General features: G+C 35.1%; 2 protein-coding genes across 9 annotated transcripts in view; one reads left to right on the top strand and one right to left on the bottom strand.

The window, feature by feature from the left end:
• The window catches only part of Nrx-1 (neurexin 1), a 258161-nt gene that overhangs the window by 34199 nt on the left and 202842 nt on the right, over window positions 1-21120 (bottom strand). For all 8 annotated transcript variants that reach the window (XM_077425128.1, XM_077425127.1, XM_077425124.1 and 5 more), the window contains 9 exons: window positions 20251-20442; window positions 19129-19272; window positions 18675-18892; window positions 15441-15549; window positions 7969-8291; window positions 7348-7639; window positions 1626-1919; window positions 869-1047; window positions 327-498 (listed from right to left, as the gene is read on the bottom strand). In XM_077425128.1, coding sequence (XP_077281254.1) covers window positions 327-498; window positions 869-1047; window positions 1626-1919; window positions 7348-7639; window positions 7969-8291; window positions 15441-15549; window positions 18675-18892; window positions 19129-19272; window positions 20251-20442 — 1923 coding nt within the window. The remainder of the gene's footprint in view (window positions 1-326; window positions 499-868; window positions 1048-1625; window positions 1920-7347; window positions 7640-7968; window positions 8292-15440; window positions 15550-18674; window positions 18893-19128; window positions 19273-20250; window positions 20443-21120) is intronic.
• On the top strand, window positions 3296-6822 carry LOC143907974 (uncharacterized). The gene is made up of 3 exons (XM_077425146.1): window positions 3296-4937; window positions 5480-5707; window positions 6276-6822. The coding sequence occupies exons 1-3, from the start codon at window positions 4669-4671 to the stop codon at window positions 6280-6282; spliced, it is 504 nt and encodes a 167-aa protein (XP_077281272.1). The 5' UTR covers window positions 3296-4668; the 3' UTR covers window positions 6283-6822.

A 21120-nucleotide genomic window follows, 5' to 3' on the forward strand; every position in this document is an offset into this window, starting at 1 on the left:
GTGATTTATTGTAATTTCTATAATAATATAATTAACAAACGTATCGCGTAATAATCGCGGAGATCATCCATCGCGCTTTTCTTACTTTATTCTTTCTTTTATGTATCGAGAAAGTTTGTGAAGTTTTTTCTTTTTTTCATGTGTGGTGCTAACTTATTAATATTTATTAATATTTAAAGCTGTACTTGATATTTAACGACACTTTGCAGATAATCTTTCATCGCACGTCAAACATAAGTTTGACGAAACGATCGATCGGTGATGATAGCTTATCACGCGTGTCGTAATATTGTTCCCACGGTATATATTATGCAAAAATTACTTACCCGACGGGTGATTAGATTGCAAATTGTAGTCATCGACTTGTAATGTGCTGTTCGGCCCAGTTCTGCTAAATCTAACCACGTGATATTGGTTGTCGTTAACTTTCACGCCAACCTCGCCAATCGGATGATCGTTGGTGCCCATATTATAAACCGCAAAGACGTTACCTTCCACCTGCGACATGAATAAATTATTCATTTCTATTACAGTGACATTTAGTTCTTGATTCTAATCGGATTAAATCATTGGAATAGAAACTTATAGAATCAAATAAATTAATAGATTAAAGGGAATGCTTGAATAATTGATGTATAACATGCTAATTCTTATTACAGATCTAATTATACGCCACAAAAAATCGATTTAGCTAATAATATAATATATCTATATATACATATACATGTTAAATTGTATGTATAATTATAGATATATATATGTATATATCTTGTGACTATTAGAAAAGAAATTATATATACACATACATACGATACTTAATAATAAATAATAATACTCTATAATATATTCAATTTTATCATATACTAACAATTTCGATTTCGAGATAATCGTTACTCGATGCAGATTCTATCCTAAGCAGTACAGCGTCATTAACACTAGTGACGAAACCCAAAGCCACAGTATCCCTCTTCATTTCCGGCCGACGATCAGGCGGAAAGGTATACGTGATAATTCCTCTTCCGGCTCCAAATTCAAAAGCGATAGCCTCTGCAAAGTGAGAAACATTCCGTCGTTAAAATAACATTTCATATGTTACAAATTAAATTTCAATGTCTGTTGAGGCTGTTTTCGTTGTAGTATTGTCAGTTTAATTATCATTATGCCGCATAACTAAAATTAATTAAATTTTCATTCTAACTCTAGTATATTTCGAAAAGTGTTTTAATTATTTCGACAAATTTCTAAAAAATTTATTAAGTTTTATCAATAACCGCGATTAATTATTCGGAAAAATATTTATTATCCCGGAAAATATATCCGACGAGAGAAATCGATTCTATCCAAACTATGAATTAGTTTCACATCCTTGTAATATTTATTATACTACAGAATAATCCGATATAATGGTATCAAATTTTAGTAACTTTATAGGTCGTATTATTAAAATATATACGACATATATAGAGTTGTATTTAATAAACACATAATAAAATATTAGCTATTAATTAATTAGCAATTCTGTTTGTAAAGAGAACAGCACGGATAATCTCTTTCTCTCTTTCTTTCTCTTTTAAGTGCAAGTACGAGCTGCCTTATATATTTTCTCTTTTTTCCAATTCTTTTACCATCGTTACAAGTTGGTCCGGTAAAACTCGTCATGTCGCAGTCGCATGTATAGCTATTCCACTGCTGCACGCATGTCCCATGATTAGCACAGAGATCATGAGTGCATTTCTTGCCCGGATGCAGGTTGGTGTAAATGTCGCATCCGGATGTGACGAGGGAACTCGGCACGACGGCATCGGTAATAAGATCGGTGCTTTCCCCGCTGAGATCCAACGACGCCAGACACCCCTCGAATCCGTGACGGCTGAGAATCTGTTTTGGTAATATGCCATATTGCGTCTTCTCCACTCCACCTAAAAGAAATGTTAAATCTTTTTTTATGAAATCATCCTTGATTTAAAAAAATAGAAATTTTCTCTTTTTTACTAAATATATCTGTTCACGTCTTCAAATTTATTTAAAATATCCCTTCATCATTGAATCTAAAAAAAAAAACGGACATTTAAACCTTTTACATCTGTTTGCATTGCGAGTCGCGACATAGAGCTTGTCGGAGATGAAATTGCCGAAATGCAGACAGGATGTCGGCGTTTGACGTAAAATATCAAAACCGAAATTCGGTAGTTAAATCGAAATCATTTCTCTCTCTCGCAAACTCTCGCAGCCTTGTGATATCTACAGGCCTCTCGGCAATCGCGGATATCGCGGGTGCCCGACGAACCGAGACGACCACACGTCCGGTCGATCTCGCCGCCATAAATCCTGCGGGATCGCCGAAAATTATTTCGACGGTCACACATTATACCTCGTATGATACCGCGTGCAGGAACTTCGAAAACTCAACCGCGCGGCCAATCAACTCATATGCAGTATGAAAGTCTCTCATTCAGAATGCTAATGTACTTATAAGAGAGGTTTTACGGATAAAACAAAATGCAATACCGCAGCATCCGTTTTCTCTGTATTTTGTAACATGTAAAAATACATAAAATAAATTTTAAACAATAAATTTCGATAATAAACTTTGAATTATCCTAGCATTTTATGTTCGAAAGCTACTAAGAATATCTTGATGCGACAGTGAACATATACGTTCAATCGGAGTGAAATTCCAAGCTGCAATTTTTGCGTGGAACCGATGTCGCGACGCGGTTTGGCAATCGCTATTGAAGAATAATTAATAGCTGATTTGCCAATTTATGTCAGACCGACGGTGATCGATAGATTTATTAATGAATTAAGCAACGGGAACGGTATGATATGGAGCTAATTAATGGTGATTCATAGCGCGCTATGCTGATACGGTAACTGAATTTCGGATCGTTAGTCCAGACATACATCCACAAAGATCTACTCACTATTAATTAGAAATGCAAAAATATTTGCATAAACGCTTTTTTGTTAGCCGACATTATCGTTTATGTAAAATCGTGATGCTTGACGTTCTGAAAATCAAACTGTATTATCCATCGTTAAAATCATAAGCTTTTTCACTGTAGTTGCGACTTTGCTTTCCGTAAGTACCGCGAATAATGGAGAATGAGTCAAGATATTGTAGATAACAGAATGGTTCCATAGATGTGTTTATTACAAAGATAAAATCGACTAATTCCCCACTTGGATTTACTACGTTATTTGTTGTTTGAAAAGTCATCCGCTTACACAACGCGGTAATAATCGTCACGTGACATCTCTTCGCAAAGTCTACTTCTCTTCTGTAGCCTTCAGATTAATCGTGCAGTTGCATCAGAAGCGCAAAGAGTTCCGACGATAAATAATTATCCGCGTCGCATCGTATGGAACGGCGAATGGCAATAAAAAATTAAAACGGTANATTAATAAAGTAAGTCGATCAGTTTTTTTTACTGTCAATAATGCTCAAAAATTCGTGATAATAATGACGATTATACAAACGAAGCACTAAAGATAACGCTCAGTAATTCATCCGCCGATAATCAAAATATAAATATGAGTTCATAAAATAAATAGAGATGAGTCACCGATACGGTTCATTGGCGCGTATATACATATATTATAGTAGTGTATTATAAAAAATTCTAAAAAATAGAAATATAAAATGTTATTTAAGCATTTATGCAAGTATTTCGAAAATTGACCAGTGACGTAAAAGCAAAACATTCTAATCGTCATTTACAATTCTACAACATGTGTCAAGGCTAGCATTATCGAAGGCATACAGTATAAATAATTACCCAGAGTAAGGCTACCTTATCAAACGTAGAACGATATGAGATGGTATGAATATATTTGTAACATTTTGTGACTCATAATGCATATTTGTATATCTAAGAAAAAAAAGTGTCAATATTTTATAAATATCTATTATCTACTATGCAGCGATTTCAGTTATATTCTATATTAGTTATATACTAATACATGTAGAGTTTTTCAACCTGTTAAGATAATTAGATGAAGTTATTTTAGCTTCTCGAAAACTCTTTTATAAGAAAGCTCTATCTTACATTTTTGGCTTATATCTCATACATAATTATTAATAAAAAATTATCCTGTATAAGCGACTTAACAAATTTTTATAGAGATTAATCACATTCAATTTGCGTTTTTATACTTTTATGATTAAAACTAGACCGGTCGCGCTCTTATCAGCTAATATCGTTTATCTCAAACGGCATACTCTCGGTTGTGCTATCATTAAACCGTAGTAACGCGGCAGGTCTTATTGCTCACAAATTTAATCTTACATTTGCGGGTGCGCTGCGGTCGAATGCCGGATGTGCGACTCGCTGAGTTAGTTCGAATCACCGGGGGCCGATCATTTTCAAGCAGTCGTTGCATCATTATTGAAAGTGCGCGAATTCATAGAGCGCTCGAATCGAGCTTGTCGGTGCAATCAAGCTCGAAGAGCCAAGACTACGTCACGAGAATCGGCAGAAATCACTCGGGCGCGCGATAAGAAGATAATAGCTATACGTTAACACTCTCGCGGATCGTCATAATTCGTCAAATCCCGGACTCGCTAATCACGTTGCCATAGTCGTTGCAGCACGTCACGAGATATATAACTAACTAATCGAAACGCGGAAATTCAATAACTATTATTTTCACAAGTTATCGGTCGTCATGTCTCCTCGCGATCTCGCCTTTTGCGTTCTGCTAATGTCGATCGTTCGTTTCTCGACAACGTCGGTCATCCGGCCGCAGAGATTGTTGATCGTGGGGCTCTGGCCGGAATCAGCGAGGAGTCTGGAAGGTATACCGGACAGATGGAGAATGGGGCATCCGCAGTTTAAAGCGCCGCAAATCGAGATACAACTGTTGAAGGGTCACGTCTCGCCGGACGAGAATTGGATGTTCACCAATGAGTACAAATACTCAAACAAAGATTACTAGTACGTATGTATAGACGACGATATGCCGAAAGACTTATGCCTAAAGACATGTTTGTTTGGCTCGGGATGGATTAGTTGAGAACTCTGAGACTAGTGTTTTCGATACGTACGATGAACGAATACGTGGGATGTCTCGAAGTTTATTGAATTTTCCGAGAAAGCGCATCGCGTGTCCGATATACGGGATATAAGTCACGCAATGTGAACACGTCATATAAGGCATTTTTGGATCGAATGTATCGTATCTAATATATTCAGGACTATATCTGACAACTCAATATTTTAAGTGTTTATATATACATAGAAGACTGAAAGAAATGATAAAAAAAATAAATAACAAGTTACAGAACATGAAATTAGGTAGGCAGTAAAAAAAATAATTCCAAATTTTTTAAGTCAACAAAATGTATGAGACGCGACGTGTTCGATCCGGAAATGTGTAAACCAGAACTGAAAAGCATTAACGGACGGCGAGTGCACATCGCTAATGCTATAATAGCGTCGCTAATGCGGATAATCTTATACGGTCATAAATCGATTAGTGATGCGGCAAAGGTGACATCGACGAAAGACGAGAAGAAAATCCCGCGAATTGAGAACGGCGATATGGAAGCGAGAGAAAATGAGGAAGAGAATGGGCGAGATCAGGATAATATCGCGATGCCTGATGGGTTCATCCCGCCGATTGGATCCAGAAATATTATTACATTACCTTCATCCTGTCCGTCAGGGCAAAGAGAAGATAGTAGAGGACGTTGTAGAACTGTCATGTGAGTTACCTCTTTCTTTTTATATATCTTTGATTAAAAAAAAAAAGTAATATTTTGTCAATAGAAAAAATACACGATTTAAATACATATTTAAATAATATGGTTACTACATTAGAAATCCCTAAATTTTAATTTTAATTATAAATTCTTTAACAAATTATTTTGCTATGGAAAAAAGATTTTTGAAACAAATTATTTCTTCTTGTTAATATTCGATATGATATATTTTAACGATTAAATCTCGGCTTTAAATATTTCAAAAGTATCATTCTACTAAAACTGTGTGAATAATCACGTTCTGTTATTGGATTGTCTTCTAAAAGTTTAATTTGCGTAATATAATTCCTTTAACTTTAAAACTGTTAATATTTGCATGCAGTTTAAGAAAGAATAAGCTTTAAATTGTGTACGACCAGAGTTCTTAATATAAACATTATGACTAAAAGTTTAGGATATTGTCGTATTTATACGAAAATTATTAAGTAGCTTAATCTGTGGAATATAACTATCGAATTCCTAATATGTTCGGTACAGGAGTTTAATAATCGATTTTACACTTTTGTTATAGAACGTAAAAGAGATAGACAAAGAGAAAGAAGACAAAGAGGAAAACAGTTAAATAATTGAAGCTCCCCAATTGCCGGTATTTACCTTATATATAAAATCGTATACTGAAAATGTACACAACTATATCGCCTTTATTAATAAAATGCTATATTAAATTAATACATTTTTTACGCGTCTATATTCAACAGATCAAATATGATTTTATTTAATTGATGTGACAGTCTTATATTTGGTTTATAAAATTAGTTATAAAAGTTTTATATAAATTGTCAAAAGGAGTTAAACGTAAATTCTCTGGTATACGCGTACGCGTATATGTAATTTTCAATACATAAGATAAATTCTATATATTCAGCAAGACTATCGATATTTTTGAAACTTATAAATGTGTTTCCAAGCGCGAGAACTAAATCGTGCAATATATTTATACGGCGTATAAATATTTTGTTCAATAATGAAAGACAGGAAGAAGTGACCCAACATTTTTAGAGATAAAATTAAAGAATTTAAGAATTTCGCATTTGTTAGCAGTCTTACCACTAAACAGATTTTATGACAAATACGTTAAGCTAAATGGGAGAATGTGGTTATAATATAATTCATTAAACTAATTAAGAAACCAATACATAAATGACGTATTTAACTTACACAATAAACGGATTGAAAATGTAAATCACGACTGACTAATTAAATTAAATTAATATCGCGTACACGCTGTTATTTTATTGTAGTAATATCTCTCAAATGAAATTGTCGAATAGAATCCTGATTAATTGTATCGCCGCGCGTTAAATAACGGCTGAGCTAAATAAAGAAAATGCGACGTTCAGATTATCACAACTGAACGTTATATAAAAATAAACTAATAATATTAGGAAATATTCTTTAAAGAATTGTTAGTATTGACTATATATTAAACCTTCTTTAACGTCCAATTATATTCATATGCAAAATCCATCGTTAGAGATTAATTTAGTGATATTAATTAAATTTATTTTTGTGCAGCAAATAAATATTTCAAATGTAGACTTAAACTATATACTATGTATGTTATTTCTTCTTTCTTTACTCACCTATATACAAAATGCCATCGAGATCGAGATTCTCGTTGCTGCCCTGACTGTTGACAGCGGTCACATGATCGTCCACAGCGAGAGTGTGTCTCTTTGAGGCAGGTCTACCGATACTGACAGCGTGCCATTTGCCATCGTTCAACCTGGACTTCGAAGTGTCCCTGACCCTGACAGCTCCGTCGCCTAGATCAAACACGTAGTGCACGTGTCCGTTTACCAGCTCGACCGCAATGAAATCGTGCTCTCTTCCGGCGTTGTAAAGGATCAAGCCGTTTGCTTCGCGAGTTTTGAACTGAAAAGTAATTTATAAGTGTAAGGCAATGAGTTCTCTCTCTTTCTCTCTGCAATTTCATTGAATTATATCCTTTTTACGATTGAACGTAGAATTTCTAATTTCCTACGATCTTACGTTTTACCAGTTGCTGCGATGCATCTGCAAGGCGCGTTGAGCTCTTTACATAATTAATTTTACATAATTAATAGATATTCTGGCTAACTAAGATTTTATCAAAAATTGGGAAAAACACGATATAAAATAAACCTTTCTTCGCGATTATTTTCTGGATGACCCGACAGAATCGCTTAATGCCCATGACTCGCAAGAAAAATATCAATTTTCACCTGGAAATAGATGTTGGTCTCCACGTACGCCTTGAGCACCGGAAGACCTACGTAAGTGTGCTTGGAGGTGAAGGTCGCTGGATGGTGAACCGGATGGTTTCTCTTTCCAAACTTGCCGGTGACGCGGATGATGGGCGTGACGCCCTGATGTGAGGCTTGATGGCTTCCAGCGCTGCGCGCAATCTCCAAGTATGGATATCCGTTGAACCAGATCTGCTGCAGCTGGCCCACGAAATGTGGTACGTCCTCGCCCGCGTGAAGATATCCGCCTACATGGAGAGTGCGGAATTCCAAGACGCCCTGCTTCCCCAGCTGCGTTTCCGCTAGATTCGCGCACAAACAAGTTAGTTCGTCACTTGAATTCGAAAAGAATTGAAACGCGAATTAAGTTTGAGTGGAAAATACCGAAATTTGGAAAACATTTACAGTCTTATCGCTTAAATCTGCTTTTTAAATAAAAATAACGATGTCAGAGAGTTGCACTGCAGTAATAATTATGCGCACCTCATTTCTCAATTCTTAAAACATACAAACTCAATTCTTTTATTACTGCGTTTCGATATTGAAAATCTTAAATCCAATAAAATGCATTACATATAATTGTATTAATGATATTTTTTATTTTTGTGATTTTATTTTTTTTATTCGATATACAGTATAGTATATCTTACTTGAGTATTTACATATACTCGAGTGTTATCGAGAATTTGATAAAGAAGAAATTGATCTCGAAATTTGCAAAGATTTGTAAATACATGAAACTTTGGTGTTTAAAGTGAACTATTGAACCACGCTGTGAGCTTAAGACAGGAACCACATGTGTTTCGCTGTGCAGCAATTATCGTCCCAGCGCGATCGATTGCACCGAAGTAAAGGCCGTGCATCAGGGCTACTGCAATTTAGGCTATTGCCACCTAACTCAATATTGCCGGCACTCGCCGTCAGTTTAATAGGGTGATCCGAGGGACAGGTTTGCAAGGGTGGCTGTTTCACGGTGGCCGCTGCGGTGGGGTTGTTTTGCAGGGGCCGATTCGGGCCAGGTTGATTGGTAAGCCAATCACGTGCGGTTCATATTATCGATATTAATAAGATACGACCGGGATGTGCTCAATTGCGTCAGCGTTCCGTTTCCATTCAAGTATCGCTAATTGCTTTCATTATCTTACATTAACTCTCGCATAAATACACCCACATTACGCGGAATATTTGAAATAGAATCACTGCTTGTGTGTGTGTGTGTGTGTGTGTGTGTGTGTATGTGTGTGTGATACTCCCCGAGCGATTCTTCACGATCCTCCCGGAGCCATACGGTCTTACGTCAATTTAAGCACAGTGGCCTTAATGGTTTACCGACACGATGCTCGCGATATTGGCAAAGGCGCAAACGGTTGTAACGATGCTATCGAACGGATAATACCGGTATCAAAAATATTGACTCCCACGAGAAACGTATTAAGATCCCCGATATATCGATATTGTTTGCTCATTCGTATAGCGCGTCCGTCGTTCGCTAACCGCGGAATTTGCGCGCAACGAGGAGTCTCCCGAAGGAATTTCTGCGAAGCGGTTTATCGTTGATAGAATCGCGCGGTTGATATAATTTACTTTATACTTGAAACGTCGCTTTTGCGCCGAAGTGCCTCGAATGCCGCAGACGTCGACCCCCGCCATTGCATCGCGCCGATTCCGGATGCACTTTTCTCGTTGCGCAGCCGGCGGCAGCGTGAAGAGCATTTCGAGAAGTCGGCTCGATAAAAAGCGCATTTGCATGCCCGCGATTTGTAATCCGTCCGCTGGATGTCGGAAAATCGATGGCACTGACTCGTATCTACCGCTCGTAAATAATACGATCGGCGAATCGACGTACCTAAACAGAGAAAAATCGACGGTCTCGGAAACGCGCTCGCGCGCACGGACGAGAATAGTTCTTTGCCTTGGGTGAAATCTATGGAAGAAAACGCGTGACTCTGCTATTGATCATATACGCTTGCTCGGAGTGGCGCAAAATATACCCGAAAACGTAGAGTAAAACTTCTTTTTACACAAAACTTCACTTCCGTGGTTCGTTATAAAAATATTGAGTTTGGGAACGTTACTTTTTAGGAGGTTCTATAAGCAGGAGCATTCTCCTTCGCTCATACAAAATGTCTTTTTACCCCTACTTAAAAATTAATCTGCCTTATGTCTCATTCATTGTACTTTGTCGCTCGATCGCCCCAGGGATGTGCTTTATGACTGACACTGACAAACATATCTCTAGCATTTACAAATAGAATTTCCGTCTGCTGATATATTTTTCACGACTACTAGGTGCAATAACGATCGCAGCCATGGAAAATCTTCGATTAGCATTCATAAGAGTGTCTCGATTCGAAGGGTCGCCGACGGAATGCAAAAGCGGACGCACTGCGCGATGCATTTTGAATTTGTGATTGCAGGAGGGTCGAGAGCACCCGCGGGAAACTTATGTAATTTATCCGATAAAAGAAGTGCAATCGGAAAAGGTGAAGTTTTAAGCTCTATCAAAATTGAAGCCGCGATATAGTAATGTCTAAAAAAACGAACAGGATAGTGCAGTTTTTTTAACCGTTTCTTGAAATTGATCAAGCACACAAAGAAAACTATTCATTAACTGGTAATTATTATTTGTATTATATCAATTACATACTCTTATTTGCATACGCGGGAGACTGTATAATTAATTATTTTATTATAATTACACATTAATTCGCTCAAAATGATTGTGCAATGAAATTATGAAATCTACATATGAATGTCGCATAGCAGAAAAATGCAATTCGGTGATTCTCTTTGTTAGATACGCGTTAAGCAAAAAATCATTTTTATCGCTAAATAATCGCTTGTTAATTTCGTATATGTTATTCAAAATTTAGATAAACATTCAGAATATACTACAACCGACTGTAATCAATTATTCGTAATTAATTATTGAATAATCCAATAATAATCAGTATTAAATTTTTATAAGCATTAAACAAATACTATTTAATTTATATTATTTAAAGAATATATATATATAAAAGCTTGTGCAGTTATATTTAAAAAAGTATAAATAATACACATATTATATATTTTATGTATATAAAAATACAAAATACTTGAAAAATCTGTATTCAAATATTTCTCTGCTTCTCTCTCTCTCTCTTTTTTTCTTCGTTTTACTATAGAGTGACATCAATCTCTCTAAGTTTTGTAATATTGCCTATATATCGACAGTTTAAAGTGTCAGATAAGCCGTAACGTATGTCTCAAGTTCTTAGTCTCGGGAAACCAGTATTTTGCAACAAACTAGTAGTTTCTAATTCGCCATTTGTCCCATTTACACAACTTACGAGGCGAGTGCGATGAGAGAGGTCTCGAAAACTTACGTGAAAAATTACCCGAGAAATTTTTAATTTCGTGCGCCCGCTCGTCGATCTTGCGAAACTTTCTCAGCGATTTTCATTAATTATTCAGATCCATAGAACGACGAAACTGATGCAATTTATAATACTCTTGTAGCTTGACGAACCATCCGAAGATATCTTTCATGTGTAAAAATATCTTTTAAGAATACTCGTGAGACTTAAATTTTACCTAATTATACTTTCATATATATGAAAAAAGAACATCTGTCAATATCAGACTTAAAAAGTATGTAGACTAATCTAAGGTGTTACATGTTGTTTTATTGCACATAAAAGATAACGACAAAGTTTTTTCGTGACGTTTTAAAGTTGGGTCCTAAAGATAAACGGAATACAATTGTATTATATTTATAGAACTACGGGATAACTATATCCTTTGTAAAAAAAAAAAAAAAAAAAAAAAAAAAAAATTACGTTAATAATTTGCGCGAATTCTCCTGCATTTTCCAACAGAAGGGAAAGATTTGTAAAACTGTCACACCTAATGACTCATTCGATCCTCGCCAACAGCGATAGTCGAAAACGACGGGACGATTTAGCTCCGAAATGCTCGCCGTGCCAATTTCCCCGACTCGTCGGTCCGACAAATAACAACACTAATATCGAGGCACGGGCGAGCGATCGCGCGCGGCGGGCGATGATCGAGAGAAGGCGGAAAATTATTTTCCGCGCGAGAGCGCCGTTCCTGCGCGAGGCCACAGCCGCGCGTCGTACGGCGCTCGCATAAATCTTGGTAGACCGAATGATCCCGCCGCGGTGAATCCACCGACTGATAAATCTCGATCTGGAAATTGATTATCGGACAGGAATTCTCCATGGCGCGACTCCACCCTCGCCTCGTGTACACCTGTATTTATACGCCCGGAGCAATTTTGGTCGTACGGTGCAGTTAATCCTTACCCTCCTTCTCTCTCCCTATCTCTTTCCCTTCTTTATCCTCTCCTATAGTACCCCGCGCTTTCTCGCCGCGGCCATACACCGGCGCACGTACGCGCGTATATACTCGACTCCAGCCGAATATTTCTGTTTTCCAATTTCGAGGACGCCATAACTCTGCCACGAGATAATTAAGGTCGGCATTCGCATCCATCGTTGTTTGCTTATCTTTCCGCGTGAATGTTCGGTTGTAATTTATTTTTTTTTTTTTATACTAGAGAATCTACTACAGAAGCAATTAATCTCTCTAGTATGCTCGAGTATTCGATAAGATTTTTGTCACGTAAAAATATTTTTCGAATAATATTTTCAAGACTGTGTAAACATGTAAAGATTATATAAAAGTTATTCCGAATTGCTGACAAAAATTGAAGAAAATAGCGAAAAGCAAACAGCGAACAATCAAATGTATAATTTCTTACAAAAATGAAAGTTTCGTTTATATTTATATATTCTGAATAATATCGGAATTTGTATCAGTAATTTGTCCTTCCTTCAATCTTGCCGTACAATATTGCTGTTGGATATATCGCGATTGAAAACATCGTGTTCTAAAATGTGTTAAACATGATCCTTCTCATACATCTGTCGACTTTAGTCTCCATGTGTGTCCTTATATCTCTATATATTTCTCCGCGACTTTTTTCTCACTCCGCGACTTTCGCCGCGGGGCTTTCGCGGTCGCCGCCACACATTTATGCTAAATAGGGATTTCGAAGTATCTACGATATTGCTCCCTTGCACGGGCTTTCGCCTTGGCGAGAAGTTCGAATGTGCGCATGCAAACGATACGTAAAGGATCCTTCGAGCCGGCGCAATCGATGCGACGTGCAAAGTGCTCCCGTTTCGAAATGTCATGACATGGAAATTCCCCTCCCCTTCGAAACTTGCAACACGCCGTATAAGATTTATCGCTGAGAAAGAAATTACTACGTCCCCGTATAATAAGTTTCTTTCGATAACTTGGCGCATCGATGTAAAATTGATTTATATGAGGTAATACGCTAAATGTAGTTTTTTCGAATATTTATTGATTAATCTTGAATTAACTTTTCTTTTATGAAAGAGGTAATCTTAATCTTGTGTTATAAATAATTAAAAACAAAAAGACTATAATTCACGAGATAGAAAGAAGAAATTCACTCTCAAACAACTACTTTCTTGTTGCATATTGACACTTGGTTTTAACTTTTTCTTTAGAACTGAATAAACTTATATTAATCCGCTTTAAAATAATGCTTCTTCTTTACGATCCCAAAATATAATTTTAAAATTTCAAATAAATAATCGAATTTTTTAATATTTGAAAAACAGAGATTTATATACATTGTAGATTTTCATTTTACTGTAATGTGGAAAAAAGGTGAAGCAAATGCTCTTTGTGAAAGATGGGAAAGGAAGTAATTATTTTGAAGTAAAAGCACATAATACGGGGGAGAAAGAGAGGCGAAAAGAGAAAGCATATCCTGCATGGTAAAAGCATAAAGTAAAAAATGGAAGTGTAATAAAAGCATGAAGCATAAGAGAGCAATCTCGAATGAATAGTCTTTTGATTTTGCAATAAAACGACCACTTGTTTTGTATTTTAAAGCAAAAGCTATTACACTATCTTGATAGCGTATCAATAATTCAACCACAACAATGTTTTTATCTTCATCGTATTCGCTATAATCTTACTAGTAAAATTAAACACTTTATAGCTTCAAGAATAAACGAGTTCTTTAATATCTTTTGAACAAATATAAAAAGCATTAGCTTCATTTTACGATTACAATTTATTGTCTGCAAATTAAAAAGTGTTTCCTGAAGGATCAGAATACCGTGGAAAGTTAATATAGAAATTCTAATTTTCTCGAAGCATAACTCGCTTTTAAGCTCATTACGAATTTAGGTTTAATTACGAAGCAACTTTAAACCGCGTGTAAAAGCTTAAGTACGAGAAAACGGTCTATTGATTATAAATGTAAAGCTGTTATCATCCATCATATTTCGAGCATTTATATAAGAGCGTCACTTAAATAGACTTATCCTGGCGTTTCCGCCAGTGATTATTTCATGAAATTCTATTTTAATGAATACAATAACACATTGAAAAGACAATTCATTCTTCTTAATATCTATTAAACAAATAAACTGCTTGAAAATACCATTTGCGACGAAAATAGAAAATTAATTAACAATGAATAATAAAAGAAATAAAAACTTCACGCGTTCTTGTTCCAATATAATATCTAACGTATAGAGATACTTTTTTATATATACATAATCGGAAACTGATAAGCACTTTTGGCATTTCGCGTTTCTCTCTGTTTTTCTTTCTTTCATCAATGATATGAAATAGAATCGTCTTTTTCCTCTCGCTATTCCTCACACCTTGCAATCGAAGACGTCACTTGCACTGCTGCAGCACGAAAGCAATCAACTGTTTTGCATCTGGTACCGACATACAATTTGCTGCACTTTACACGGCATCCTGTTCCCGTAATAATGTAGTTCGTGTTTAAGCTTATCGATTTTTCTTTCAATTTTTAATATTTTGTCACATTTTTTTACGTTCAACCATTTCATGAATTATTTCCAGCAATAATATTATACAGAGTATGCTTGAATTCTTTTCGAAAATCTTTAATACATATTTGCACACACACACACACACACACACACACATAAGCGTAAAATATTAAATATAAAAAAATATATATTGAGTAAGTAAAAAAAATTTTTTAATCTTAAAATATATATAAGTATATGTTTATTCAAGTCTAAAATCAATTTAAATTGCGGGAGAAACGTTATTCATTTTCCAGTTGTCAAAAATAAAATCTCACGTAAAAGAAATTTATTTTAAATTTTAAATTTATATTTTGCATTGCACAAAACCATTTATTTCTCGATATTACTATGATTTTAACACTCTAAACAAAACGCACGTTCCGCATCAATAAACCGGTTTATGAGTTTTGAAATCTCGTCCTACGAAAATACGTATTGCGTATGCAACGATGTAATTTATTGGCTTTAATAAAGTATACGTTCCTTTGGAATATAATGGTTCTTCGGCCGCTATCGCACTTATTGTTAGTGATATCATTTCATGTATGTACATACCTCGTATTGCAGTCTCACTGTCGATCTGGAATTTAAGTGAATTGAATCGTCTGGAGAACCTCAGTGTATGCCACAAGTCATCATTGAGACCTTGCCCAGCTGTCAATAACTGAAATAAAATAATATCTTTAAAGCTATTGCATCCTTTATTTAATAAAAAGCTCTCTCTCTCTCTTTTTTTCTATCAAATATAAATACTTATACTGATTTTAGAAGAAAATGTTAAAGTAATTGTAGTTTTGTACAAAAAGTTTTGAAGAAAATTCAGTAATTATAATATTTTTGTCATAACAAAATCCTTCTCCTTTTTCTTTATTTTTATTTTATTAAGAATTTATTGAAACAAAGTCGGTAGATATATGTATGCGCACTGAAATCTCCAAATTTTATCGCATTTTTACAACGTGGCAACGTCATCGTGTCGCAGGTTTAACGCTATCGATAAACTACCTCTATGAGATGCCTGTCATTCGGCCAAGTCCCATAAATCCAAGCAACTCGTCACTATCTGGCACAGTCCCCATTGCAATATACGATATCACGCGTTGTGTGATACCTGACGCACGTTTGTCATCTAACGTCATCTATGCATCGCTGGTATTGCCGTCGAACATTATTATCACAAGTACTAGCTTATCGTTTTTAATTCGTGTCAGTCGCTAAAAATATTTGCTCTACGTTTAAAATAGCTTCCTATCGAATTTTCTTTCCAAAAGAAATCAATTTTAACTTTCGTCAGAGCCTTTGTGGATAAAACGAAATTTGCAATTTGCAATAAATTGGACAGTATTTTTATCAGACTATTTCTCTCGCGCTGTCTTCGAAACTGTCCTAGCTTTATTTAAATAAAAGTCGAATTGTATATCAAGAATCTAACTTTATGTAACGTAGAACACGATAATATACATACATGTGTAACCAATGTTATGTAGATTGTAAAATTAAGTACAGTTCCCGAAAGAGATTTCACCAGAATAGATCTCATAAATAATTTTTTAATTTAGAATGTTATTAAATACAACTGTGCCACTAAATAACTGCTTTAATAACCGGGACAATAACAATGCGCTTGTAAAATTTTATCTTTCTTTCAACGCGGATATAATGGGCAAAGTCAAAAATAAAATAATTAAAATTGAATAAAGTAATTATATATATCGGAATAATAGAATGGAAAAATAGAATAACCGGATAAATGTGATGATGTTTTTATAATAAAAGTAACAGTGATGCTTCAATTAATAAAATATCTACTTTATCATCATGATTTATACAATTTCCTGCTGCCCTCAATAAAAACGATTAATAAATTATAAAAATCGCGGATAATCTCGCGTTCGAGAAAAGCTTGCGGTTCGAAGCCGCCGCGATAGAAATCTTCGTTGAAATGTTCTCGAACTTCCCAGGAACTTTGCGGAAATCTGGTTTTCCGTAGACTAATCGTCGAGCGCCGCATTATCGTATCAATTATTCCGTCCAATTAACGAGTCCGTGTAGGTACAGAGATTGAAACATTACCGTAAATTACCGTGCGCCTTGTACGCTCGCGCTTATACGCGTGTACTTGTAGACCTTGCACGTTGGCTGCTCATCCGCGCGCGATACGAGAGTTCCAAATGACTTCGACCCAAGATTGTTAATTCTAGATTAACGCAATATCTATTTAATACCCGTAATAATAATGCCGCACGTTTGATCACTGCTTCCTGACAAGGTCTCCTCAACGCTTAGCTTAGATAATCCATAATTCGAGATAGAATTCGGAATTAAGCTCTATATATATAACTTCAAAAACTATAACTATATGAGAACAATTTTGTGTTATACTAGTCACATATGTATATTTGGGCTACATTAAATTATAGACGTACAATTACGTTCAATTCTTTTTCCATATTTCGTCTTATTATTAAATACCAGTCAAACCAATCAATGGCGAACATAATATATAATATTTCACACACGTGAGAAATAAATATATTCGGAAGTGCCAATGTAAGGGAAGATAAGACAAAGAGAAAAATAAATAGTACATTTGTTTACGCATCATCTAATGAAATAACTGGGAAATCGAATCGGCCGATTTACTGCTCGTTCGACCGGAAGCGTAGAGATTGTAGAATTGCTTATGTATTTCCACGTATATGCAGACGGTACAAGGGAGAGATGGAGTGCTGGAGATTGCGTGAACGAGAGATTGCAGGATGCATTCAGAAATGCATTTGGCTCCCGGGAAAACGATCGATGGAGCAGCACGAAAACGCGCCTCACGACCTTGAGATAACACTCTTGCTAATTCTTAGAAATTTCGATAAAATTTATTAATTATTAATTGCCTGAGATAAAATATTTTATAACAATTTTATAACAGATTTACTGCGTGTATCTAGCATGATAATTATCAAAATTACTCGAATATTTTATTCGTAAGCTTATTTTACTAAATTATTGTCTTCGCGGATTTATTTATCCTGAGGAATAGCATTATTCTTAAAATATATAAAAGTTCCTGAATCTTAGGTAGGTTGTATTATTGTGTTTAGTTATGAAATCTTTTCTGTTACACGACCAAGAGAGAGTTAATGCAGCATAGCGTGAAAATCATTGCACGTTATTCTATACTTCGCGAGCAATTGCCGGGAATACGTTTTACGCGTCCAACATTACCGTCAAAAAGAATATTCCGTTACACGGAGATGAGAGCCGCCAGCCGTTTACTTGGCGGATGTTGCTGCGGGTGACGTATTAAGTTAACGTCATGATGTTGTTCGCAACGGGAGAACGATCTACATCAACTATATTGGGACGACGTTCAACATCGCGGATGCTTCGGGAATGTAAATCCTCATGGACCACGCAAGGTCCTTTAACTTCTGATGCTCGTTGACGTTAAGTAGATCGAATTTGTCCAAGATAAATCCAATATCTTGCCTTTTCAACAACGTGTCTTTATTCGCGTGATAAAGTTTGTTTAAATAACATTTTTAATAATACTTAGCGTTCACAACAAAATTCTTAGCAATGTCCGATTTGATATGAGATTAAATTGACGTTATTAATCGGCGAAATAAGACGGTTGTTGAAAACGGAAATTAATTCAAAGAAAATCATCTTTAAAGTTTTTGCATTTAATAATATCCAACAGTCTATTGTATCACTCTGAAGTAAATACTTATCCGCGAATTAATTTTCTTATCTTGTAGATTATAGCTAAATATCTCTGAATAATCTTACCTTTTCTTGATCTCCGATGTGAATCAGCGAGTGCGCCTTGCCCTCATCTAGATAAATCTGTAAACGATCGGCGCTGTTCTCGAAGCTAGTCGCTAATAAAAGGCCGCGCGGTCTCGTCGTTTTGAATCGCACGACAATTTCCTCCGCCTGTGTTCTAGAGTCCTCCGGCATCAACGCCGTCATTTGTTGCGTGCCGTTCAGATGCAATGTCGACGCATCTGCAAAAAAATATAACAACTTACAATTAGTACTTATTAGAAAACTCATAAATTACGAACTCGCGAAATTCATTCAGCTTTCAGATGCATAAGATATCTCAGATTTGTCAGATTATTATTTTATAATTAAGTTTTTTTTAAGCCGAATTTACTGTGAAAGCATATCAGAGCATATTTTCATTTTGAGACAAAGAGCTATTTTGAAAATTATACATAATTAAAAAATATATATTTACCTTTACCACAGGTAGGTCCCGTAAAAGGCGTGCCAGTGCAATCGCAGTGAAATCGATTCCAACCTTCGAGACAAGTGCCGTCATGCATACACGGTTTCGAAGTGCAATGCGGGGGTTGAATGTGACATGCAGGTCTCACTGCACCTGTAAAATGTATAAACACACACACAAACATCGAAAAATATTAAAGAATTAGTCAACTTAATACAAAAGAGTATATTTATGGTCTATAGTAATAAATAATTAAAAGTTCACTCATACCGTTGTCATTTGTGTACGTTACTTTAGTCAAACAATTCTAAATTAGGAACTTTTACAATTCAAAATAAATTATTATTAGTTGCTATCGCGTATTCATAATTTTTTGTGTCAAACAAAAAATGCAGTTTACATATCAATATAGTAGAACAACAGTAGAAAATAGTCAAATTTATGCGATTTATCCGGAAATATTTTCTATTTAAAAGTTTTCACATAGAAGAGTAAACAAAATTTTTATTTATTCTGTCAAAATATATTTCTGAATTCTTATAATAATTAAAAATACTGATCGTATATTTAATCGAGAAATGCAAAAAAAAAATTAGATAACGCCTGTCAGGCGATGAATGTGCTGCAACGAACCTTTTTTTTCCGATAATAAACAAATCGTCTCTACTCGTCCTGTATAAATATTAGCAACACCGCATGCCGCAGGATGTTTTTAGTAATAAATAGTTAACAAACATGGTTATCTCGTGTGGAACAGAATAATATTTCAACAACAAGTAACGATGGTTGATTGTTACTTTTAATTACGTTATTCCAGATCAATTATATATCATCAGTACTCTCGAATAAATGTGTTATGTGTTAATTTAAACATTATTTAAAGATATTATATGAAAAAAAAACCTGCTCAATTAATGATATCTATTAATAATAACCTGCGATAAATAATATTTAGACAATTCTGTTGTAAATTTTATCCAATAAATGTAATCAAGAACTACAATTTTAATATTATTACGTAGATTTCGTATTATTTTTTGTCATCAGTCAGATCGTTATTCTTTTGGCAGAGAATTTTTTTGCCAGTTTCGTATCATTTTAGGAATAAATGTCAAAATTTAATTCGCTTACCCGAATCCTGCTGCTGCGCATATCCCGCGATGTCTACTGGATGTCCATTAATGACGAGATCTCTCATGCAGCCCACGTAGCCCTGTCGAAGGGCGCCCGTCCACAAAACGGGCGGAACAGTTAAGGGCGCAAAAGGGGCACCCACACCACCAATATATAACAAGCCATCCAAGTCTAATTGCGTGGAATCTCCTGTCAGCAATTAATTGCATTATTAATACGCGTTCCATCAAAAACTATAAATCAGAAAATATATAACATATAGTATGTGCAATATTCATTTAAATATTGAAAATAATACGTAAATTGTTATGGACTACTTGCGTGACATAATCCTAAAGTATAGATATAGAATAAACTGTATACTTAAAAGAAACTAATAAAGAAATCAACAAAAATCTTGGAAGCGTTATACGAAAAATTTTAATCAATTAATTTTCAATAATCACCGGAACAAAACAATAATGAATAAAGAAACAATCTATGCAGCGTGTCGATCATATTTAGCGAGCACGATAGATCAATAAAAATTGACATTTAATAAAGTGCAAAAATGTATACACTGTGCGACATTAACATCGCTTCTGAACTTTTATGAAACGTCGACTAAATTGGGAGTTTTTCATATTTTCTAATATTTGAAACTTACTTTCGACATTTCGTGTCATATCGAAACCTTAAAATTATTAAATTTAACACTTAACAGTTTTGACATATTTATATGTAGGTATATCCCCCGTACCTTTTTCTTATATTTATATTCTCCTAGTTCTAAAATCTCGGTGCAGATTTTGTTTTCCTTTATATCGCGGTTAAACAAATTATTTCGTAGAGAACGCGGAAGTCAAAGATCTTTTTCGGTGCTCAACG

This window comes from Temnothorax americanus, unplaced genomic scaffold (assembly GCF_048541705.1).
Source record: "Temnothorax americanus isolate GAGA-0224 unplaced genomic scaffold, ASM4854170v1 Scaffold9, whole genome shotgun sequence".
NCBI classification, from domain to species: Eukaryota; Metazoa; Arthropoda; class Insecta; order Hymenoptera; family Formicidae; genus Temnothorax; species Temnothorax americanus.

Excerpts from the sequence above, each read along its gene's own strand:
- LOC143907974 (XM_077425146.1), top strand. The coding sequence starts at position 4,669 with ATGTCTCCTCGCGATCTCGCCTTTTGCGTTCTGCTAATGTCGATCGTT. Across the intron at positions 4,938-5,479 it reads TACTCAAACAAAGATTACTA|TGATGCGGCAAAGGTGACAT; the intron begins GTACGTATGTAT and ends TAAATCGATTAG.